Source organism: Balaenoptera borealis (genome assembly GCF_965194805.1).
Source record: "Balaenoptera borealis genome assembly, chromosome: 1".
NCBI lineage: Eukaryota > Metazoa > Chordata > Mammalia > Artiodactyla > Balaenopteridae > Balaenoptera > Balaenoptera borealis.
Window position 1 is genome coordinate 58,090,446 of NC_138860.1, and position 26,622 is coordinate 58,117,067.

The 26,622-nt window shown below is 32.9% G+C and overlaps 1 protein-coding gene across 8 annotated transcripts in view; it reads right to left on the minus strand.

Annotated features, from left to right (window-relative positions):
- SUCO (SUN domain containing ossification factor) overlaps positions 1–26,622 on the minus strand; it is a 73,292-nt gene that overhangs the window by 30,972 nt on the left and 15,698 nt on the right. For 3 of the 8 annotated variants that reach the window (XM_082371321.1, XM_082371320.1, XM_082371323.1), the window contains exons 2-11: positions 24,772–24,880; positions 22,920–23,030; positions 20,599–20,753; positions 17,361–17,498; positions 16,976–17,126; positions 13,352–13,475; positions 12,522–12,658; positions 11,378–11,445; positions 3,954–4,061; positions 2,285–2,390 (exon numbers count right to left, since the gene is read on the minus strand). In XM_082371321.1, coding sequence (XP_082227447.1) covers positions 2,285–2,390; positions 3,954–4,061; positions 11,378–11,445; positions 12,522–12,658; positions 13,352–13,475; positions 16,976–17,126; positions 17,361–17,498; positions 20,599–20,753; positions 22,920–23,030; positions 24,772–24,880 — 1,207 coding nt within the window. Of the gene's footprint in view, positions 1–2,284; positions 2,391–3,953; positions 4,062–11,377; positions 11,446–12,521; positions 12,659–13,351; positions 13,476–15,718; positions 16,953–16,975; positions 17,127–17,360; positions 17,499–18,268; positions 20,100–20,598; positions 20,754–22,919; positions 23,031–24,771; positions 24,881–26,622 lie in introns of those variants that run through there. The other 5 variants (XM_082371319.1, XM_082371326.1, XM_082371322.1 and 2 more) reach the window with 4 other exon arrangements.

The window sequence follows — 26,622 nt, forward strand, 5'->3', positions numbered from 1 at the left end:
TGTTTTATTTATCCATTAGATATGAAAGCACTCTAAAAGTAATTAGTAAAGAGTATCTAGAAATAACCTGTTTTATATTACTTTAAATATTATAGATATGTTATCATGTATATACCCACATATGAATTTATATATTGATACATATGCAGCTACACATATCTATGAACAGTCATATTGATAAAAAAATTAACTAGCATAATATGAAATATTTATTCTTGCACAGTACTGTATACAAATTGTTTTAGGGAAAACATGAATTTTTGATATGCTATGCTATTTCAAGTATAACTTGTAGAAGATATTTATCAATAAATTTTTAAAATATAAATTATTAAAAAGTATTTTGTAAATTTGGATTTAGCTCTTTTGGGATGAGGAAAACCCAGGTAAACTTATATAACATTTACCAGTATAAAATGAGAATCAGAAGTAAATATTTTTTGCTTTTAAACTTAATTCTACCAAAAAGGGCTTTTAAGAAAACCAATCATCAAAATGCTCTATAGTCTCCCATCATAAAAAGGACAAAGTAGGGAGTTTTATATGGCATTTTTTGTATCACCAATAAAATGTTCTTCCATTATTAACAAGGTAGATGATATAAAGAATGATTCTTGGAACTATTTCATAACATGTCAGTTGTCTTAATTGTAAAATTAGGTATACTTGTTATCACCTGCCAAATTATTTTTAATTTTTTTTCCTCATCACAGTGTAGAAACTGTGTTATATAAAAAAGTCATTAAACAACTGTTTCAGTATTCACTTTAAAAGAAACTAAAAATGTACCTTCGACCTTTCTGAACACAGCTGAATCATTAACTGAGAGTATCAACTGTACTTTAAAAACAGCATTTTTATAAAAGCATTTTTATACGGAGACTAGGAATACTACAAGTTTACCCATTTACAGAAGCCAATTTAATACATGCTTAAAAAAGACATAGACAGTAAAATCCCAAAAGACAAGTAGGTAGCTATAAGTTTTCACATTTAAAGAAGAAAAGATTAGAAAGAAAATTAGAGCTGCTGTCATTCCAAAAGGTCTTATTATTAACACAGTTGTACTTTAAGGTATGGCTGTATTATTTTAAAGAAAAAAAAGAAGAAATAAGAGGAGTAAGAAATTCCCATATTTTGTCTAAATTCAATTCAAGAGTGATTAATTCTACTTTGGTAGATAATTCCACCTCTACATTGGGGGAGGAAGCAGCAGGAATTTATTTATTAATTTATTTTTTATTTTTATTGGAGTATAGTTGATTTACAATGTTGCGTTAGTTTCTGCTGTACAGCAAAGTGTTATCAGTTATACATACATCCGTTCTTTTTTAGATTCTTTTCCCATATCGGTCATTACAGAGTATTATAGAAGAGTTCCCTATGCTATACAGTAGGTCCTTATTAGTTATCTATTTTATATATAGTAATGTATATGTGTCAATTCCAGTCTCCCAATTTTTCCCTCCCCCCACCCTCCACTTTCTCCCCAGTAACCAAAAGTTTGTGTTTTGTTTCCGTTTTGTAAATAATTTCATCTGTAGCATTTCTGTTTTGTAAATAAGTTCATCTGTACCATTTTTTTTTTTTTAGATTCCACATATAAGTGATATCATATGATATTTATCTTTCTCTGTCTGACTTATTTCACTCAGTGTGACAATCTGGAGGTCCATCCATGTTGCTGCAAATGGCATTATTTCATTCTTTTTTATGGCTGAGTAATATTCCTTTGTATATATGTACTACAACTTCTTTATCAATTCCTCTGTTGATGGACATTTAGGTTGCAGCAGGAATTTAAATGGTTAAAACTTTATTTGAAATTGTTACTTAGACATAATATTTCATTTGAGTATACAAAAGGCAAAAAGCCATAATGATAAATAACTAGATATGAAAATGGAAATGATCTTAGATTCCAATAATCAGACCTGCTTTAAAGACTGCAGTGACTGACTGATTTGGGTTTTAAAATATAAAGAAATATAATACTATAAAGATGACATTTTATATCAAGACTCCAAAAATATTACGAGTTATAATTTGGAATTTCATCAGAGCCACAGATATCAAAAAACTAGCCTAGGTTTCCAGTTATACAAAAGGGACTTTATTAGTATTTGTCCCATAAAATAATATATCCAAGTAAGAATTGTTTTATTAAAAGGAATATTGCAGTAAATTTCCTCTTAATTTTTCTTATTTCTAAACAGGTGAGGTACAAAGTATGAATAACAGGTATGTTTCATTATAGAACATAGTTCTGCAAATATAAACATACCTTCACATATTTTGCATACATCTGTTCATCTAAAGGGAAACTCTGGACAGTCCTCTCATCTCTACCATGGAAAGTACCCAGCTTAATCCATTTATTTGTGGGGTATCTAGAAAATATAAAATATAAATATTCCTTTTTAGAAAATCATAAATCACATATTGAGAGGTTCCATCACATTTTCAAAAGAGATCCTATGCATTATTTTCCCCCTCTCCAGGTAAACATACTCACTTAACATAGTTTAAATATGAGTTAAGCATCGAGTTGAATAAATACATTTTTTCTTCCAGCTAAACTCTGACAGGTTCCTCCTTATGAGGAAAGATGGTCTTGAAAAATTACACCATTATCAAATAGAAGACAGAGGAAGACAAAAGTAGGACCAGGACTGCTTCTTGGGGTTTGGGAGGGCTTCCAAGTAAACTGGAGGTTTTAAAACAGAAAGTAGCCAAGAGATTGTTTTGGAAGAAAGAGGTACTACTCTTCATGTACCAATAAGTGTGTGATGATATGAAGTATAAGTACTGGTGGAAAGGGAAAAAGAAAAAATCCTTTACTATAATATTTGAATTTCACAGCTTATATAGCTTTTCCCCCTTTAAAAGGAAATCTAATGTAATAGCCCAAAACTATTATTTTTGTTTACTACAGCATTTAAAGAATCCCTCAAAGTAACGAGTGTTCTCTCATCACATTAAAAAAAAACACTTTAGTTGTCAAAGCTGAATATTCATTTGACATATAAGAAAATTACAGCTTAGAGAAAAGGAAATGATTTGAGCAAGATTAGTAAAAGAAAAATGAATGAGAGATCTTGAGAATTCATTTCAAAAACTGTATTAGGCAATGCTAAGTGTGGGGTGGGGGAAGAAACACCACAGAAAACCCTTAATGATCAATGATAAAAGAATGGTAAAATAAAAAACAGCATCCTACATGGTATATTATGGGCACTGAAAAAGGATTTATGGAAGGAATAAACACCTCCACTGGGAGGAAAATATCAAGTATTCATTAAAAATGATGTGTTTAAAACACAAAAGGATATTCTCAAGATGTAAGCATTAAAAACTGACTTTTTTGGTAGAATAAATGTGTAGAAAAGACTGGAAGGAATGTATTAAAATGCTAATACAGTTATCTATGGTTGATAGGATTGGGGTTCTCTACCAAATTCCTTACAATGTATGTTTATTTCTCTTATAATCACACATATATACCAAAGTTTTTAAAATATACTTTAACAAAAATATACCTCATGATATAAAATGCTCATGTATGTTTTTAATAACTTTTTAAAGAATATCTGGAAGCAATAGGGCATAATATATTAAAAGTAAGGACTTTAAAGTCATACAGATCTACATTTGAATCTTGGTTGTCCAAGCCACAAGTCATGTGACCTAGGCAAGCTACTTAATCTCTCCTTGTCTGTTTCCTCATCTCATAAGGGAATAATATCAGAGGGTTGTTATACGCACTATATAAGTTAATGAAAGTAAACTAACAAGTGCCTTTCCTACAATAGTATTACTACTGTTCTTACAAATTGATACAAGTTGATTAAAATAAAAAATAAAATAATTAAAGTTTTAAAATGTGACCTGTTTTTAAATTTTTATTCTGAAAATCCAATATAAACTCTGTAGAAACCAGCTTTAGAATTTACCTGTCACTGATAGAAACCAGAAAGTCTTTAGGAGTAGAAGAAAATAATTCATAATTTGCAATATCAAACTGTTTTACTTGAATTGGTTCACAGAGTTCAATAACAAACCTTTAAAAAGAACACAAGACAATTATTTAGATAAACCAATCAAAATAACAGTTCATATTAAACATGACATTAATGGCTTACATAAACTAGACCTCCATGAAGTTACTCATTAAAAAAATGTAAGGAAGGAAGAGGATTTGCAACCTTGGTTATAAATAAGGAACACCCTTAAGTATTTCCCAAGCATATCATTAGTGGGAAAAAAAGATACTGATTTTGTCCTATAATATTTTTTTAGAAGATTCTTTTCTAATGACAAACCTCATTCTTGGAGAAGGAATGACTTGACTAAGAACAGCTAGTAAGAGTGTAACCTGACCAGTCTAGAGGGCAGTTTGGCCATATTGTCTCAAAAGGTACCACAGCCTTTGATTCAGCAATATACTTTTAGAAATTTAATCTATGGATACACGGCTCCAAATGATCACCCTTGAATATACATCTTAATAAACATAACAAAGCACAGTTTATAAGAGCGGGGGCGGGGGGGGGGGGGGAGAAGTCAACCTAAATGTTTAGCACAGAGCATTGATTAACAAATTATGGCCCCACCCAGACAATGAAATACCAAACAGCTATTAAAAATGGTATTAAAAACTATACATTCCATTTATATAAAAATCTAGAAAATATAAACTAATGTATAGTGATAGAAAACAGATCTTTAATTGCTATGGGGTTAAGGCTGGGAGGGAAAAATTATAAAGGGGCATGAGGACTTTTGGGGGAGACATGCTTGTTATCTTCATTGTGGTGATGGTTTCATAGATGTATAAATGTCAAAACTTATCAAATCGTACACTTTAACATTTTGCAATTTATTTTACATGCAGTTTTTTATGCCAATTATTCCTCAATAAAGCTGTTTTTAAAAATACAACAAACTAGTATATAAAACACAAAAGAAGCAGACTCACAGATATAGAGAACAAACTGGTGGTTACCAGTGGGGAGAGGGAGAGGGAAAGGAGGAGGGGAAATAGGGGTAGGGAAGGGGAAAAAAAGGGTTATTATAGGATTATATGAAATCATGTGTATGAAACTTTTTGAAAAAAATGATAATTGAGATATATATATTTATGGACATGGAAAAGATGCCACAAAATATTGCTGTTTAGGAAAAAATTAAAAGTATGGTTCTACATGTGTAAAATAAAACTGCATAAAGCATGGCACTTCGGGAAAAGAAATACTCATGACATCTAGCACTCCAATACTTTAATAAACTAATTATTATATCAAATGAGATTACATACACTGACAATTAAATGTTAAATAAATTAAAGGCATTGAAATTAACATATTGTGTTAATCCTGGAAAGCAACAGAACTGAGTTCCAGGAGATGGTAAAAACAGCCATGATTCAGAGAAAAGCTCATGAAAAAAAGGAAACTAACATTAGCTGAATGCTTACTCTGGGTCAGATACCATGGTAGATGATTTATATCCATCCTTTGATTTAATTCTTACAACCAAACTGCATAGGACACTATCTCCATTTTATAGAACCATTCAATAATCACTAATTGGTTACTTTACATTTGTCCTTTCTGCCTTTTTAGTAACAGAACCTGTCCCCCCCTCCAGAGATGTAGCCAACCATACGGCCACCCATCAAAGACTGTTTTTCCCAGTCTTGGCAATGTTGCTTAGTTATGGGTCATGGGATGTGAGCGGCATGTCCAGTGCAACTTCCAGGTCAAGGCTTTAAAAAGAAGCTGCTACCTCTCCATTTGCTTTTTCCTACCTTGCAGGCTAGAATGAGGATGTGGTAGGAAGAAATCATCTCAGCAATGCAAGCAGAGACAACATCTCAGGGGTGGTAGAAAAACATGACAGAAGGTGTGTGGGTCCTTTAATTGTTCTCTGTTCCCTGCACCACCTACCAGCTTGAGGTTTTTATGTCAGAGAAAATTAAATATCTATCTTTTTTAAACCACAGTTACCTGGTCTCTGTTAAAGCAGCAGAATCAAGAGCCCTAACTAATAGTCATTTAGCCAATAAATAGTAAAGCTAAAAGTCAAAATAAACATCTATCTGGCTCCAAAGCCTAAACATTGTCCATACCACCACAACACCCTGGGGAGAGGAAACTAAAGAAAATCAGACTCAAGACTTTGCTTTTTATTTACAACGGAGAAAATAAATCTAAAAGAGCACTAAGAAGAAAAAGCAAATTCTCCTCTACCTCCTTTTTTTGCATACAATGTTCTCAATTTCTAAGAAAATAGGAGCTATATTACTAACAGTTAAAATAAACTTTTGGACAAATGTATTTCCAGGTGTAAAGAGTCAATTCACCGGGCAGATTTAACAATTCTAAAACTTGTATGAAACTAACAGACTCATAAAACATTAGTACATATGTAATTATTTCACATGAAAGTTGATTTTAAAATGCTTTCTTATCTTACTGCCTCATCTTTTATATTTTCTTAGAAGCAGACAACACTTTGTAAATTAATAGAACTACATAAAAAGCTGACAAATCTAATTTCAACATACTTCCCTTAAATATTTATAGGTCAGGAATTTTAAAAGGTCAGGAATTTTAAAAGATCAGTAAAGTAGCAGATCTAAACATAAGAATAGTTTGATAAAATACCATGTGTCAAAATTCAGATGATATGAACATACTACCCAAGGCAATCTACAAATTCAATGCAATCCAATGGCATTTTTCACAAAACAAGAACACATAACTTTAAAATTTATATGGAAACACAAAATACCCCGAATAGTCAAAACAATCTTGAGAAAGAACAGAGCTGGTGGAATCACATTCCCTGACTTCAGACTATACTGCAAAGCTACAAAGAAAAGATCTTTAAACAATAAGAGAATACCATAAACAGCTTTACTACAAAAACTTTCAAAATGGATTAAAGACAAATTCCTAGAAAAATGTAATTTACCAAAACTAACTCAAGAAGAAATAGAGGGCTTCCCTGGTGGCGCAGTGGTTGGGAGTCTGACTGCCAACGCAGGGGACACGGGTTCGAGCCCTGGTCTGGGAAGATCCCACATGCCGTGGAGCAACTAGGCCCGTGAGCCACAATTACTGAGGCTGCGCGTCTGGAGCCTGTGCTCCGCAACAAGAGAGGCCGCGATAGTTAGAGGCCCGCGCACCGCGATGAAGATTGGCCCCCGCTTGCCACAACTAGAGAAAGCCCTCGCACAGAAACGAAGACCCAACACAGCCATAAATAAATAAATTAATTAATTAAAAAAAAAAAAGAAGAAATAGAAAACCTATATAGTCTCATAATTATTTCTTTTAAATATAATTTTTAAAACTTCCCATCTATTCACACAAGTATAAAACAGTGTATGCACAAGCTTATTTATAATAACTGGCTGTCATGGCAAAAGATTATAAACAACCCAAACACCATCAACAGAAGACTAGTTAAATCTTGGTACAATCATATAATGGATTTTCATGCAGCTATCAAAAAAAAAATGAGAAAGTTTTATATGAGTGAAACAGAAACATGACCAGATATTTTTAAGTTAAAACTTAATTCAAGGTGACATAGTAAGTATAATATACTACTGTGAAAAGTGAGAGATAAATAAAAATCTCTAATTTTTTGCATAAAGAAACTAAAAAGATACCTAAAAATTTAACACTGAATAGGAAGATAGATGACAGATTGGAAGTATATTTCTCACTGTAACTCCCCTACCTCTTTTAAATACCTTTTTGGGTTTGAGCCATGTGACTATACTAAATATTTATTTTTGAAATCACATACTTAATTTAAAATTAACATCTTCCCAGAGGCCTGGAAGGTTTTACAGTTGAGTTCCAAATTTAGAACATTGAATCTTGAGAAAAACGAACAAAGCTGGAGATATCATGCTCCCTGACTTCAGATTATACTACAAACCAACAGTAATCAAAACAGCATGGTACTGACACAAAAACAGACAACAGATCAATGGAATAGGATGGAGAGCCCAGAAATAAACCCATGTACTTATGGTCAGTTAATCCATGACAATGAAGACAAGAATATACAATGGAGAAAAGACAGTCTCTTCAATAAGTGGTGCTGGAAAAACTGGACAGCTAAATGTAAAAAAAATGAGATCAGAACATTTCCTCACACCATATACAAAAGTAAACTCAAAATGGATTAAAGACCTAAATGTAAGACCTGAAACCACAGACCTCCTAGAAAAGAGCATAGGCAGAACACTCTGACAAATCATAGCACTATTTTTTTGGATCTGTCTCCTAAGGCAAAAGAAATAAAAGCAAAAGTAAACTTAAAAACTTTAGCACAGCAAAGGAAACCATCAACAAAACAAAAAGACAACCTACTAAATGGGAGAAAACATTTGCAAATGATGACTGATAAGGGGTTAATATCCAGAATTTATAAACAATTCATACCACTCAATATCAAAGAAAACAAAGAACCCAGTTTAACACATTATTTTATTTATTTATTTTTATTTTTATTTTTTGGCTGTGTTGGGTCTTTGTTGCTGCGAGCAGGCTTTCTCTAGTTGTGGTGAGTGGGGGCTACTCCTCGTTGTGGTGCGCAGGCTTCTCATTGCGGTGGCTTCTCTTGTTGCAGAGCATGGGCTCTAGAGCTCAGGCTCAGTAGTTGTGGAGCAAGGGCTCAGTTGCTCCGTGGCAGGTGGGATCTTCCCGGACCAGGGCTCGAACCCGTGTCCCCTGCATTGGCACGTGGACTCTTAACCACTGTGCCACCAGGGAAGCCCAACACATTACTGACTGGGGGATTTTTGCAGAAACTAATGCCTGTGGCCATAATACATCTCTGGTCAAAAATGTGTTAAAAATGGGCAGAAGACTTGAATAGACATTTTTCCAAGAAGATATACAGATGGCCAACAGGCAGATGAAAAATGATCAACATAGCTAATCATCAAAAAATGCAGATCAAAACCACGATGAGATATCACCTCACATATGTCAGAATGGCCACCCCTGAAAAGTCTACAAATAACGTTGGCAAGGATGTGGATAAAAGGGAACCCTAGTACACTGTTGGTGGGAACCCTAGTACACTGTAAAATGGTGCAGCCACTATGTAAAACAGTATGGAGGTTCTTCAAAACACTAAAAATAAAACTACCATACGATCCAGCAATTCCACTGCTGGGTATAAAACTGAAGAAAATGAGAACATGAATTTGTAAAGATACAATACGTGCACCCCAATGTTCATAGCACCATTATTTACAGGAAAAACTGGTGCATGAAAATATGTTCAGTCTCATTAGTGATTAGGGATTGACACCTTCCTAGGATCTCAGCCTAATTTGTGAAACAATGTTATTTCTAGTATCAGCAACCTCACATAACAGGTGCTCAATAAACATAGAAAGAATGAAAGAAGGAACAAACGAATGAATGAACAAATGGACAAACTATCAAATGAACAAGAAGGCTCAAAATCCTAAAATGTCAATTATCCTGAAATTCATCTAGACATTTGATACAATTTCAATAAAAATGCCAGCATGATTTTTTTTTTAGAATTCAACAAGATTCTAAAATTTAAAAGAAAAAACAAAGGGACAAAAGTAGTGAAGATACATCTGAAGATGAGGTATAAACTTATTCTACCAGATATTAGGATTTATAAAGCTATAATGAGACTGTGTGATCTTAATATACCTTAGGTGGGTCAACCCAATCAAATCAGGTTAAATCAGTAAAGGTGTTCTGAGGTTCTTTAATTATACAATGAAAAGATGCATAAATGGATGAGCAAAAAGTAAAATATACAGTAAACACACATACGCGAATACATGCTGTCTGCAAAAACGTTAAAATACAAACGGGTAGCTATGATCACTTATTCTGTAAACCAGAATAAAACAAAAGGATTGCTTCATATAACTTCATCCCAGCATGTCTTTGCTTAAAATACAAAATTTTAGAGCATAAAAACTGAGTTGTTACTGACTACAGGGGCTTTTACAAACAAAAACAAAAACCCAAAAATAACATTTTGATTATGATCTCAGATAACTATTTCCTCAAATTCAGTTTCCAGACCAAATGGCATATGGGAAAATTAAGTTTTTTAATATTATCCCTTAATGCCCTTAAATAGCTTGGTGTTAATTTTCAAACTGAACTTAAATATGTATATTAACAAAAGGAGTGAAAACCAAAAGTAGAAAAGAATAAGCATTATCTTTAAAGAGTTTCTCTTTAAATTAAAAAAATTATATATATGTATTACTCAATTTGATGGTGGTGATTTATCTCAATTCTTTTTTAAAACAGCTGCTTTTGATCAATGAAATCAAGTAATCTAATAAAATTGTTGGTATATCAATTGATTTCCCACGTAAATCGGTTCCTTTGCCTATATTCTTAGTTAGTGGCAGAATCACAGATGCAAGCAGGGAAGCCAAAATCAAGGGAGATTAACAGATGCCTCTCTCTTCTTCACATCCAGTTACTAACCCAGAGCTGTCAATTTTATCTGCTATACACATTTTTCAGATTCCCCTCTCTTCTTTATCCAAATTGCCAATGTCTTAATTAAAGCCCTCATTTCTCACCTGATCTATGACAACAGGTTCCTAACTGGTTTCCCTGCTTCCAACTGCATTATGCTGTAGGCCACCTTTTAAGGATAAGCCTTCCTAAAACGCCAGTGAGGTCATGTCATTTCCTTACTTAAAACAAACACTACCCTCCACGGTCTTTAAGATAAACTTCAGAAACTTTTAAGCTGGGTATGCGTAGCATGGAATGGCCTGGTTATTGCTAAACTGACTCTGCTGTCTCATCTTCCATGATGACTCTAATTGTACCTCTATTCTTGTAATCACTAAAATAACTTCTTCAGGTTGCTTCTACTTATAGTTGCCCAGAAGATAAATATGCTCCTTTTAGCGCTATCCCCTTATTCTTATAGTTCCTGAATACCTCTGCCTCCCTCATCTGTGACTTCCTATGAATTCAAGGAATTCATCCTTCAAGATTCAGCTCATGAACTACCTCTTCTAGCAAGCTCATCCTCTTCTGCAGTTATATATCATCCCTTATCCTATAATACCTTTTCAGCAGTACTTTTTATACCATTTGGTAACTGTTTAACTAGATCTGTCAATTTTTTTGTGTGATGTCCTTAAAAGGAAAGGCATTTTTGTCTTCAATTCTGTACCCCAGGACCTAAGGTAAGTACAGTACCACCACCAACCAATCATAAATGCTTATTAAGTGACTATATGAACAAATCAATCTAATCCCAAAATAAAAGCTTAATATAATACATGTATAGAGTACACTTTATTAAATTTTATATTACTTACCAAATTTTAGTGCTGCAAGGATTCAACATATAAAGATCCATATTTTCTATAAGAATAGCAGATGTGCTCTATTTTTAGAAAGGGGGAAGGGAATAAATTACTTAAAGAAAAAGATTTTATTTCAACTATCAAGCTTTCTAGGTTTTCTATATTTTTAGATCTTAAAATACACCTAAGACTCTGAAACATTCACTTTGGGAAGAAAGCATAAAAGTGGCTAAAATTTACAAGTTTTGTCTATACTGTGCTAAGTTAGCCTTATAACAAGACATTTAAAATTAAATGTCTGTTACTATAGGGGAAAAATTATTTTTCTATTAGCTATTTCCTTCTGTAAATTTCACACAGGTTTTAAAAGTTTAAAAACAGAGTGTATGCCCTTCAGTAGGTGAATGGATAAACTGTGGTACATCCAGACAATGGAATATTATTCAACACTAAAAAGAAATGAGGTATCAAGCCATGAAAAGACATGGATGAATCTTAAATGCATATTAATAAGTGAAAGAAGCCAATCTGAAAAAGCTGCGTATGGTATGATTCCAGCTATATGACATTCAGATAACACTAGGGAGATAGTAAAAAGATCAGTGGTTCCCAAAAGTTGGGGGAAGGAAGCAGTGAATAGGTAGAGCGCAGAGGATTTTTAGAGCAGTAAAAATACTCTGTATGATACTATAATGGCAGATCCATGTCATTATACATTTGTCCAAACCCACAGAACGTTTAAGAGTGAACTCTAATGTAAACTACGGACTTCAGGTGATAACAATGTGTCAATATAAGTTCATTAACTGTAACAAATGTACCATTCTGGTGGGAGATGTTGATAATGGAGGAGGCTAACACGCGTGGGGACAGGGGGTATATGAGAAATCTCTGTACCTTCCTCTCAATTTTGCTGTGAACCTCTAACTGCTCTAAAAAAATTGTCTTTAAAAAGAAAAAACAAAAATAGGGTGCAATGTATCAACCAATACACTAAGAATTCATGCAAGAAAATGTCTTTAAAAGCATAATCCTGCATTTATTAGTGGATTAGGAAAATAGCTCATGTTAAAATACAGTTCCCAGGAAACCACTGCTTATATTTAATAAAGTCACTAGTTTTCTATATGCACAGAAGAATTTTACACTGCAGTACCTTGGCTTCTGGGTTAGCTGCCAAAATTTTGGCACCACATTCTACTGAAGCATAATTATTTCGATTTTTCTGGACCTTTTTTGTGGCATGCAGACCTCCATTAGAAGATGGATGCATTGACTGACCTGCAGACAAACCTTATTATGAACATATATATATGATGATTACGACTGAAAATACCCAGAGCAAACAATCTCAAGAGCAACAGGCTGCCATCTAGAGAACAGGTTTTAATGCTTAAGAGAATATTTTAAAAACCCACATGAAAATCAAAATGCTTCAGCTCAATAACTTTAAAATATCCCTAATAAACAAATTAACTACAAAAATCCACATTACTTGATTTATGCCTAGTACAAGTCACAAAATGAAGCTTATCCATGAAAATCAAAACTTCTGCATACACATTTTATTCTATTAAGGATGAATGCTATCCTTCTATCTCTAATCCTAATCATAATTTTTAACTCTGAGAGTTATTTTACAACAACAAAAAGAAAGTATGATAATTTAGTCCAATTCTGTTTACAGTTTAAAGCTTTATGACTCAGAACTTTCCATGCCTCAACTTTCCTCATAAACTGAGATGAAAAATCACTGCTCTGCCTACTTTATTTTAGCCTCATTTAATAATTTACAATAATGGATTTTAATCAAGATTAAGGCATATGCACAGCTAAATTGCATGTGGGTAATCAAAAGCATCTTGGTAAGTTTCACCTTTAAAAAGTTTTCAGAACTGTTACTTTGTTTTACCAATTAAAAAGAGAACTACATATTTAAACCAGGCCCTTTAAAAAAAAGAAAAAAGAATCACAGTGCTTCCTTACTTTTTTCTTTTTCTACTTCCATAACTTTCTTCTTCCATTCATCAAATGTTGGTATATCTTCTGGATCTTTGGGATTTGTTATAGATGCAGGGTCAATTTCTCCTGGTTTTGTATAATCAGAACTCTGACAGAAATGTCAAAAATAAACAGATTTCAGATTTCAAAGAATATAGAGAAAACAGATTAATAAATTATAATAGTAAATACAAATGTTCCTGTCAAATTAAATAAAAGTCCAATTTTATAAGGAATGATAGTATTTTGAAAAAAAAACCAAAAAATGTAAAAAGAAAAGTTCTGGTTTAACTTAAAAGTTGAGTTTCTCTTCGAAGAATTAAAATCTTCTACCTAAGCACCACAGGATGAATCCCTTCACATGTTAGCAATATTAGCATAGGTTGTAAAAAAACCTATATAATATCGTAAGCCAAAAATTACCCATACAAAAACTGTACAAATAAATACTATAATTTTAATGCATCCATCTTAAAATCTACATTAAAATAATATACACATTAAAGGAAGCTAACTAATTTTAGATGTCGTATATTGTTTCTACAAAATCCTTAACAAGAAGTGCCATTTACATAATGAATAACGACCTAGTGTATAGCAGAGGGAAATCTAAATACTCTGTAATGACCTATATGGGAAAAGAATCTAAAAAAGAGTTGATATATGTATAATTGATTCACTTTGCTGTACAGCAGAATGTAATACAACATTGTAAGTCAATTATACTCCAATAAAAATTAAAAAAAAAAAGAAGTACCATTTATATAAAAATTTTACGGTGGATGTAAAAACCTAAATGTGAAAAGCAAAGCTTAAAGAAAAGTACAGAAAAACATCTTCATGATTCAGGCTATAAAAGGATTCAACAAGACGAAGAAAGAGATCATTTTTAAAAATGATACATTTGGATAGATTATAATTTAAAAATTAAATATATCAAAAGACCATAAACCACATGGTTCAAATAGCCAGAGACAGAAATAAATATCTGCAACACATTCAGCCAACAAAGAATTATTACCAACTATAAAGACTGCCTACAAATCAATAATGGGGGAGAGTAAAGGAGGAACAATAAACTAAGCAAAGAGAAAATACAAAATGTTCACTCTCAGTATAATCAGGGAATGCAAACGAAAACTAAAGATACTAAATAAATTATACCAATCTGATTGAGGTTAAAGTGTGACAGCCTATTGAGCCATGCAACATCTATTAGACTGCTAAAGTGAGTTTGACATTTAGGAATATTAAATAAAGATATGCATACCCTATGACCCAATAATTCCACTCCTATGTATAAATATCAGTGAAAACACACATATGTGCCTAAGAAAATATGCATAAGGATACTTACTGCAGCACTATTGATAACATCAAAAAATTAGGAACAATCTAAATATCCATTAATTGAAGAATAAATTGTGGTAGACTCGAACAATGCATAGACAAAACTCATAAACAATGTTGAGTAAAATGATACTTAAGACAAGAATGATACCATTTTACATTGTTTCAAAATATGCCAAATAATAGTATGTATTGTTTGTAGCAATGCATATTTGGTAAAAGTTAAAAAACATGCTCTACCAATGTAAAAAACACCAAATTCAAGATAGTGGTTATATCTGAAGTGGAGAGAAGAAATGTAACTGGGAAGGGCATACAATTCAATCTGTAATTTTTTTCTTAATTGGAAGAATGTATGCAAGGATGTTCATTCCATTTTTAAATTACTTCTGTATTCCTAAAACAACACATACTTATTAACAGTACCTTGAGAAGTGTACAAAACATCTATTTAGACAGCTTACTTTGGTAAATAGCACAAATCTCATACAGTATATATTTGCTATATTAGGGCACATTTTCGAGTACTAATACTAATTAGTGTATTAGTGTAATACATCAATACAAATACCTATTACCTCCTTTTAGGAAGACTTATTAGCAAATTGGTTCCTATACAACCTCCACGTCGGAGTGTTTTGCAGAACACACTAATTTATCAAATAAAGTATGTGGCTATTAAAAAAATACACAGCAGAAAATAAAATTAAAGAAGTAGCATTATACTAATTTAATTTAAAAATTAAATAACAAAAATCTAGTTTGAATGAGAAAATAAACAAATATTTATAAAAATTAATATAGTTGAGATATTTAAGAGTAAAGCCCAAATACTAAAAGAAATACATAAGAAGTAAGAACATACACACACTCTTTGAGACCCAGGCAGAGCAATCACTATTGCCTCTTAGCAACAAATAAGAGAACTAAACAATACAATAAAATTACTTTGTAAAGCATTATAACAGGCAGAAGAGTGGAATTTTTAACTGTATTAATTACCTCCTAAATAACTTAATATTCCAGAAAAATTGTCAGATAATGAGCATATTATAAAGTGTCCAGTAGTTTTGTATACTATCCAGTTCAGGATAATTCTGCCCTGTTAAGTTTGTGTGAGTGGGAGAGAGTTTATCCCCGTTATCTCAAGGATCTGCAAGACATTGCTGTAAATGGTTAAGGAGAACAAGCAAATCTTGGACAAAACTGGCTGCCATGGTTGAATTTTACATTTGATACTTAAATAGCTCAAAGAAGACATTTTTGTAATGTTTGTCTAATTTTATTTATGCCTGTGGTATTTGACAACTGAACTGTAACATATGCTTGATTTGGTTTCACTGGGAAAATTAGTTCCTTCAAGATGTTGGACTATGAAATGGGGACCTCCTATATTTATAAAAAGCATCAAATAAACAGCTGGCCCAACGACACTAAAGTCTCCAGAATGAAGTTTAGTTAGTTATGAGTGCAGATTCACAGAAAATATGTGAAAGAAAAGGCGGAGAACAGAAGATCCAAATTATAAAGAAACAAATGTGGATGTGGTACTCAGTATTTTAAAATACTCTGATTCCAAGTGTTCTGAAGTGCACAGAGTGGCCTTCATCTCTTTTATTCAGCTATTTCTTAGCTGAAGGGAGCACACTTCTCTGTCAACATTTCTTCAGGAAATTCTGTACTGGCCTCTACATGAAGTCAAAGTAGAACTCAAAAGAAGAAAAGAAAGTAAAACTGCTACACAGGAATGAGCCCTGTCTTTATTTTAAGAATCATATTCTTTAATATAAGCTAGTCTAGTTGTATTCTGCACACAAATAACAAAGGGTAAAATGTCCCTTTAACATAATTCTGGTTGAAGAGACTAAATTTAATCTTGTATTATTGAGTTAAATTTTTATTCTGAAGATACTTAAATTTAACAATCATAACTTCTTCTATATAGCTCTCTTACCTGCTTAAATAAGGACTTTATGTATCTGGTTATCAAATAATCAATGGTGGCAAAAAAACATTTATAATTAAATATAACCCAAGAGTTCATACTTGGGACAACACTATGTATAAACAGTATCCTGGCAATAGTTCTGTGAAGCAACCACTTGCTCTCTGGGAGCACAGTTCACCTCAGTTCCACGTTCATCACTAACTACTAATCCCCTGGCTTTATGGCAAATACGGATAGCAAATTACAAGATTAGCTAATAACAAAAATGCATTGTATAATAAAGTAGGAAACAGTGCAAGTTATTTACCTACCTCACTTTTTAAATTATCTGAAGCATTCAATGCAGATTTTGGATCACCACCACCCTGATCACTTGATGAAACTTTTGATTCAAATTCCGATTTTGTTATCTTTCCTTTGCCATGCGAAGATGACACATTTTCTATATGCTGGCCAACAAGGCTATTTGAAAGCAAAAGGCATATTAAATAAACAAATTTTAGCTGAATAACGAGTATATGCAATCTAAACTATTGTAAGTGTACATGAGTACAAAGCAAACCAAGAACGGAGTACAGAGGGATCAGTTTTCTCTTAGTCATAAAGTGGAATTAAGCATGCACCAAAGTCTACTCAAACGTGACACTGCTGTTTATTACAGAACCATACAAAGGGCAAACAAGTGCTCACACCCACCTTTCAGGTGGACTGACAAAGGAAGGCTGGTCAACTGGAGCATTTGCATCAAGGGCCTCACCAACATCACAATCAGTTTCAGATTGCTCAGTTTCACTTGGCTTGGCTATAGGAACAGTACCAGATTTTTCTATTTCACTAAAATAGAAACAAAAAAGACAATCTGACAATTTAATGGATATAATGAACCATAAGTTAAAAGTGATATTACTGATTTCCAAAACAAATCTAAGCCAGAAAAGAATGCTTTACAGCTCTGCAGACGATTTTCAAGAATTCAGATATTTTAAATCGTGTAAAGATTTAAATTATGTAAACCGTTGACTCGATCTGTTAGTGCCCTTGCTTGGCCTTTAAATATTGGGTTGGCCAAAAAGTGCCTTGGGTTTTTAAGTAAAAATAAAAGACACATTTTTCATTTTCACCAAGAACGTTATTGAACAACATATTCACCCTTTTGTTCCACTACCTTCTGCCATTTTTCAGGCAACTTCATAATTCCATTTTCCCAAAACTTTTTAGCTTTTTGAGCAAAGAACTGTTCAGGTACCTTTTACAGTCTTCCAGGGAATTGAAATTTTTTCCATTAAGAGAATTTTGTGAAGACCGAAGTAAATGGAAATCCAAAGGTGCAACGCCTGGTGAATACGGCAGATGAATCAGAACTTCCCAGCCAAGCTGTAACAGTTTTTGCCTGGTCATCAAAGAAACATGCAGTCTTGCGCTATCCTGATAGAAGATTATGTGTTTTCTGTTGACTAATTCTGGATGCTTTTTGTCGAGTGCTGCTTTCAGTTGGTCTAACTGGGAGCAGTACTTGTTGGAATTAATCATTTGGTTTTCTGGAAGGAGCTCATAATAGAGGGCTCACTTCCAATCCCACCATATACACATATACACAACATCACCTTCTTTGGATGAAGACCGGCCTTTGGTGTGGTTGGTGCTGGTTCATTTCGCTTGCCCCATGATCTCTTCCATTCCACATTATTGTACAAGTATCCACTTTTCATCGCCCGTCACAATTTGTTTTAAAAACAGAATGTTTTCATTACATTTAAGTAGAGAATCGCATACGGAAATACAGTCAAGAAGGTTTTTTCCGCTTAATTTATATGGAACCCAAACATCAAAGCGATTAACATAACCAAGCTGGTGCAAATGATTTTCAGTGCTTGATTTGGATATTTTGAGTATGTTGGCTATCTCCCTCGTGGTATATAATGTTGATTGTTCTCAGTTAATGTCTCAATTTGATCGTTATCAACTTCAGCTGGTCTACCCGACCATGGAGCATCGTCCAGCGAGAAATCTCCAGCATGAAACTTCACAAACCACTTTTGACATGTTCGATCAGTCACAGCACCTTCTCCATACACTGCACAAATCTTTTTGTGCATTTCAGTTGTTTTTTTACCTTTCTTGAAATAATAAAGCATAACAGACCAAAAATGTTGTTTTTCTTCCATCTTCAATATTAAAATGGCTACACAAAAATTCACCAATTTTGATGTCTTTTTTTAAATGCATGCTGATATGACAGCGGTCACATACAATCTAACAAAACTGCTTCGAATGAAGTTAAAGACAACTAAGTGCTACTAGAGTCATCTTACGGAAAAAAATGAACGAACCTTTTGGCCAACCCAATAGCTAATTACCAAATTTTAAAACAAAATATTATAGGTTAATACCTGATCTTGCCAAAAATAAGATTTTTAAATTATTTATTCTAAATGCATCTTCTCTAATGTTTCATTTCTATTAGTACATTCTACCAATATTAGAATTGTTGCCTATAGTATCAAGAAATCATCTATTATCTCAAAACGCTTCACTAAAATTCTTAAAGCACTTCTGTAATTTCATTTAAAAAATATATACCTTAATATTTTTCTTTACCTCACTCCCATTTCACTAGACAGTCATGTTCAATATAATGAGAAAATAAGATATACTGTTCAGATACATAGTATCTAACCTTAAATTCTTTCTAAGAATTTAATATTTAAAAATTTTAAATACTATCATTATTTCTAAGCACGTCTTCTGTTACCTTGTCCCTTACCAGGGCAAACTCCTAAATGGTAACTGTAACATCTTTGTGTACAACTCCTTCAACCCAGTCCCTTACATTCTTGAAGAGAATAGGTGTCTAAAAAGTGCTTGTGGTAAAAAAAAAAAAAAAAAAGTAGTGATGATAAAAATGATGATATTAACTGACACATATATTCTTACTATGTGCCAGATATTGTCCTATACATTTTATATAAATTAACTCATTTGATAGATATGTTTAATGTAGTATTAAGAGAAGGGAATTTTGTTTTGTTCTTTGTAGTGTTGCTGGAGCTAGGAGTATAAAAGAGATTTTCTAAATTAAGGAAACCTTCAACATCACTAATCATCAGGGAAACACAAATCAAAACCACAATGAGATACCACCTCACACCTGTCAGAATGGCTATTATCAAAAAGTTTACAAATAACAAATGTTGGCAAGGATGTGGAGAAAAGGGAACCCTTGTAGACTGTTGGTGGGAATGTATATTAGTGCAGCCACTGTGGAAAACAGTAGGGAGGTTTCTCAAAAAACTAAAACTATGACCCAGCAATTCCACTCCTGGGTATATACCTGAAAAAAACAAAAACACTAATTTGGAAAGATACATGTACCCAATGTTCACAGCAGCATTATTTACAATTTCTAAGACATGGAAACAACTTAAGTGTCCATCAACAGATAAATGGATAAAGAAGCTGTGGTGTGTGTATATATATATGGATATGCCATTTGCAGCAACATGGATGGACTTGGAGGGCATTATGCTAAGTGAAATAAGTCAGAGAAAGATAAATACTGTATGATATAGCTAATATGTGGAATCTAAAAAATACAACAAACTAGTAAATATAATAAAAGTAGCAGACTCACAGATACAGAGACCAAACTAGTGGTTACCAATGGGGAGGGTGGGAAGGGGCAATATAGGGGTGGCAGGGTGGAAGGTACAAAGTACTGGGTGTAAGACAGGCTCAAGGATGTATTGTACAACATGGGGAATATAGCCAATATTTTGTAATAACTATAAATGGAAAGTAAACTTTAAACAATATATAAAAATAAAACAGACATTATTACTTAGGTCTGCTATAAAGCCTTAATGTCGAATTTGAGTATCAAAGAAATTTTTCTGTCATTATCTAATCATATTTTTTTCTCTTTGTAATGACTTACTCAAGCTTTGAGATTGGAGTGATCTCTGAGGTAGATGAGCTGGAAGTATTTTCCACGTTTTCACTGTCCACAACTACACTGGAAGGATCTTCAGGCAGATCAACTGTAGAGAGTGTTTCAATCACAGATGGACTTAACTTTTTTGACTCCGTATTCTGTTTTTAAAAAAGTCAGTTATATTTAATGTTGGGATTAATAAACTATGTCTTTAGCTGAAAAGGGTATTATAAAAACTATGTCTCAAAAGTAACAATATAAATAAATAATGTTCACTAAAAAAGTAGTTTTATAAAAATCCTTTCTTCCAACATTACCACCCTAAGGAATATATTTCATATTAAAATACAGGCTCTACACATTTTTCATGGCATTTCATAAACTAGGACAAAGCAGCTTGTCTTTCTTCTTTCCTATTTCCTATTTTATATCAGGACCCACAAAATCTCCCTCTTACTGTAATTAATTAATGCTAATAGCAACACAGAAATCCTATATAAATATATAAAATAGTACAAAGCATAGTTTTTGCCCCTGAGCAGTTAAGAAGACAATGCGTATCAACAAATAACAACACAAGGCATGTATAAATAACATTACAAAGCAATACATGATTCTTGCTGCTCCTTCAAGGCCCGTATGCTCTGGGCCATTCACTCCTCCAAAACACAAACTGAAACGTACTTAATACCTACTCATGTTTGAAAACCTCTTATCAGTACCTCCTCCCCCACAACTAACCCTAAATAGAATGAGCCATTCCCCTTCCTCTATGCCTCCACTGTTCTCTGTACAGACTTTAATCACAGGATCTATAACACCTCAATTGCCCTTATTTATTTCTTTCTCTTCTTCAACTACACTATAAATGTCTTGAGTAAGGACTATATTTTCCTGATCTTCATGTTCCTAGTGCCTAGCACAGTATCTAGCACACAGTAGACATTTAATAGTTACTAAATGAATATCAAGTGAGAGGTACTCGTGCTCAGTTCAAGGTAAAGAGAAGCGAAGGACTACTCTGGACTAGAAGAACTAGGACTCTGAAGAACAGGGCAGCCAGGACAGCAGCAGAAAGAAAACACGAGGCAGAGTCAGAAGAGTACAAAATAGAATGTGATCGTCTGGGGAATTATTTACACTGGAACGAAAAATTCACAAAAGAATACAAATACTTTACATTTTATGATGGAGGCTTTGAGAAAAGAACCATTACAATATTATCAAATACTGCATTATCATTCAATATGCATGCAATATAAAAAAATTAGTAAGATATTTTACACTTTTTTTTTCTTAGTTACTAAGTCTCCAAAATCGATGTGTATCTTATACTTACAGCAAATCTCAACTTGGACTATCCACATTTCCACAGGTAGCTAGTGGCTACTATATTGAACAGCACAGGTCTCTAAGATGCAGTAAGCACTTCAAAGTATTTGAACAAGAGAATACCGTAATAAAAATTCAGGAAAATGAACAAAGGCTGGACTGTTCAGGATACTCATAAAATTGAAGGGTTACAGAGATCACTTTTCTTACTCTTATGCACAAATCTTTTCCAAATGTCCTCCAGAATCCAATAAAATGAAACTTACTATATCTCCTTAGATAACCCAATTAACTCATAAAATAACACTGGCTGCATTTTTTTAAGAGAATTCTCCCTCCTTTTAAGCTGAAATTTGTTTTTGTTAATATTTGAGATATTTAGTTTTTCCTTAGTCCTTCTTCCCTCCAGATCAAATATCCCCAGTTCCTTCAGTCATTCCTGATACTAAATGGTTTCCAAATGCTTCAGCATTCTGATCAGCTTACATTCTGGTCTAGTTTTTAATATCTTTCATAAAATCTGGTATACAAAATGGAAAATAACATTTAGGATGTAATATGAGATTAAAAGGAAAAAATACACTCAACCTATTATTTATTAATCCGTATTCCACACTAAGTGGTAAAATTTTGGTATCAAAATGCTCTGTGTTCTACATATAAATACATTAAGTCAGAAAATAATTTCCCCTGACATCTGAAAAACTGAAGAGACAAGATAAACTATAGAGAGTCAAAATGGAATCTAGAAGAAAGGAGGACTTACAACCAAACCTATACCACAGAGAAAACAGTCACATTTACTATTAAACCTGTAATTCCGAATTTTCTCAAAAGTAGTACTCTTAGCAGGTGACTAGTATTAAGGCCAGCTGCATGGTACTACAAAAAGAAAAAAATAAAAATACACAATATGGTGACCAAACAGGTTTTCTATTTTGTGAAGTGGTTTGAAAAGGCATATCATTAAAAATCAAAGCAACAAAGCTTACTTGTACATTCACAACGTAGTCATCTTTTACTTTGTGTTCTTCTGGAGGAACAGGTAAGCTTGAACCCACCTTTCCCGATAATTCGGCATTGATAGGTCCCTCTCTTTCATCCTATATTGCAACAAAGAAAAGGCCAACTGATAAAATTGTTTCACAAAACAGTCCTGAAGCAACATTAAAGACCATCTTTCTATACTTTACAACCAAAACACTTTACTGTGACTTTAATGTCTTTTGTTTCCATGCTTATTGTCTACCTTCCAGCATTACCCTCCTTACTGCTTCACTTCAAATGTATACTACATGTGTGCGCTGGTGGTATAATGAGCATAGCTGCCTTCCAAATATACACTACATCTGATTTCTTAATAAACACTTTAGTCCTACTACCCAGCACTATGTGTCAGTAAGTACTTGATAAATGAATGTACTTATAGTTTTTGTGTCACCTCTCTTGACACTCACTTTCAAATTAGAATTTCAGATATATTGTCCTTAAATTTATCTTCTGGCATATAAGCTTCATAAAAGCAAAGTTCATATTCATCATTATCTAAGCCTGTATAGCATATACTAGGTACCCGAATGTTTGCTGAAAGAATGTTTCCCCTTCCTTAATGCTTTGCTTAAACTCATTCTTACAACATTTAAGTTTTCAAATTTCTCATCAAAGAAGATATCAACTCTAAATCTTATAGACTGTAGATAGAAGCACACAATTATACTTTATTCGGAGAGATACCCAGCAATAGTCTTCAAAATTTTAACTGCTCCATCCCAGAAATATATCCTGTATAACTCAGAAATTTAAATAATCTACTCTAAACACAATATCATGCCAAAAAAAAAAAACAGCCCAAGCATGTAATTATAAGTTTGTGCATTCACACACACACACAAACGTACACACAAACATGCATGCACACACACAGCTGAGAAACAATGCAAAAGTCTGTCAATAAATAAATGCTTAATAAATTGTGATACACCCATATGACAGAATAAAAATGTAGCTATTCAGAAGAATACAGTAACATGCAAAGGTATCCATGAGATATTACTGGGGAAGAGGGGAAATAAATTTGTACAATATTTTTTTTAATAAAAATTAAAACATTAATTTGTATGCTACAAAATGATATATCTATAACCACAGAAAACGGTCTGAATGTTTTCACAAGAAACAGTAAATTGTGGTTCCTTTGAGGAGGGGAATGAGATATAAATATGAATATCTTATAGTGGGTATAAATTACATCTGTAATTTAAAATAAGTATATTGATTTGGGGGCAGGGGGGAGCCAAATCTAGCTAAAGTCAATACTCACCTTTCATCATTTAAAATGATAGCTCACCTTTCATCATTTAAAATGATAAAATAATAAATTATTTAGACACCATCAGATTTTTTGGACTCTGTCTATTCACTCCACACAATTATATAAAACAAAGTACATAGCCACTAATTGCAGACTTTCCCTATAATACTCATTTCTAATAGTTTTTAATTCATAAGACTGGGGTTTCTTTAGAAACCCTTTAACTAGTTAAAGCATTAAAAAGAGAACCCTGGTTTTCTCTCTGAATAGGCACTATTTTTTCTCCTTACTGTAGGACTAAGGATGTTATTACAACATTCCAAATATAAGCAATAAGAATAAATATATAAATATCTCAGAGTCACATTAATTTCAGAATTACCTGAGTAACTCCTCATATTATAGCAAAGAAAATTACAAATCTCCACCAAAAATTATGTCATAGTATTTTTGAAATACTTTTATTCCAAATGTTTTGAGGAAGTCTTAGAAAGCTAATACACAAATTACAACTTCAACTTCATTTAAGGTACCTTTTTCTGGAATTGTACATCTTCATTTTCTAGTGCACAATTGTCATCTTGAGAGTAGTATGATGAAGCTGAAGAACTCTCTTTGCAACATACATGCCAACTGGGAAGCCTGTAAAACATCCACCGTCACCACCACCAAAAAAAAAAAAAGAAGAAAGAAAGAAGAAAAAAAAGTTGTTAAGCCAACATATTCCATACCTGGACTAGAATTTGAGGCAATAAACAAACAGATGGTTCTTATCCTAATGCTCTTGAGAACTTAACAATTTAATGATGAAGACAAATGTACGTAAGACAAAGATTTTTTATTTAATGCCCTAAGAAAACCATAAACAGTGTTATCAGCACTCCAAGTAAGGCATCATGAATCTCATGAAGGTAAAACAGGAAAAACTTCACAAAAGGAGTATCTGATAATTATCACAAAAGGAACAGAGAAAGTTGTCAAAGAGCTAACCTCCTCAGAAAGCATCAGATGCCAATGATATTCTAAATTCTACCAAATATTTAAGAACAGATAACTGTAAAGCTACCTAAACTATTGATATTTCAAAACATTTAAGGTAATTTAAGGTAATATGTATGGTAGATCTGAAAACCACATACTGAAGTGGCAAAAAAGGAAACTTAAAAAATTAGACAGACTGACTCTAAACTTTATATAAATAGAATAGTCAAGAAGATTTTAATGTGGGGAAACTAGACATCTAAGAAACCACAATAATCACAACAATATGGTAGTGAGATGAGAGAGGAAAAGGGAATCCCCAGGGTGACTGGAAAGAGAATTCCTAGGATGACAGCTGTACGTACACAAAGAACAGAGGGCAACCACACTAAATGGGAGGTCATCAGAAGCTCTGGAAGAGGTCTTCTTTAGGAGGATGAAATTAACAGCACAACTGATGAGTCTGAAAATCTCAAGAACAGATTTACATAACTGGTAGATAATTTGTAATTAAATAGAAAAATAAGCAAACATAACAAGTCAAATATTAGTACCATGAAAAAGGAAAAGCAGAACAGAAAAGGGAAAAGTAATCATGTTTTACTACACAGCTCAGTTGTATCATTTATAGTAATAATATAAACACTGAATACTGATCTAACCCAAATTATGACTAAACTGTATTACTAGCATGTGCTTAAGAGAATCTGATCATCTGTAGTAAAATACCTAAAACTGACATTAAAGCAATTATTTTAGAGACAAAGAGGTAAACATAAAATTCATCAGCTAAGAGGTGAAAGTGGTTTCCTTGAAAGATATAATGGGGAAAGAGGGATGAGGGAATGGCTTATTTGCAAAAGCAAACAAAATCCTTTTAGAGCTATCTGACTTTTTGATATGAATACATCATTTTGATAAAAATTAAAACCAAAAAAAAACAAAAAGAGAAGAGCAAAGTACATAATAATATATACATATAGTATGCTACCATGTGTGCATATGTGTACTAAAGGCACCTGTATGTGCATAAATTTCTCTGGAAGAATTAAAAAGAAAAGAAAAAAAAGCACCACCTTGGTTGCCTCCAGGGTGGAAAACTGAGTGACTGACTGGGTGACAGGATAATAGGTGGATATTCTTCACTCTACAATACTCTATGTCTTTTGAACCACAAGAATATATTACTTATTCAAAATTTCATATAGATATATCACTATTTATTAAATATTTCTTTATTGATAGACTTTTGCATTGTTTCTCAGCTGTGTGTGTGTACACATGTGTGTTTGTAGGTGCATTTGTGAGTGTATATATACACATATTTGGGACGGCAAAAAGTTTCAGATATTCAAAACTGTGGGTGTTAGAATTTTGGAGATTATGCCCCCTTATTTTCTATA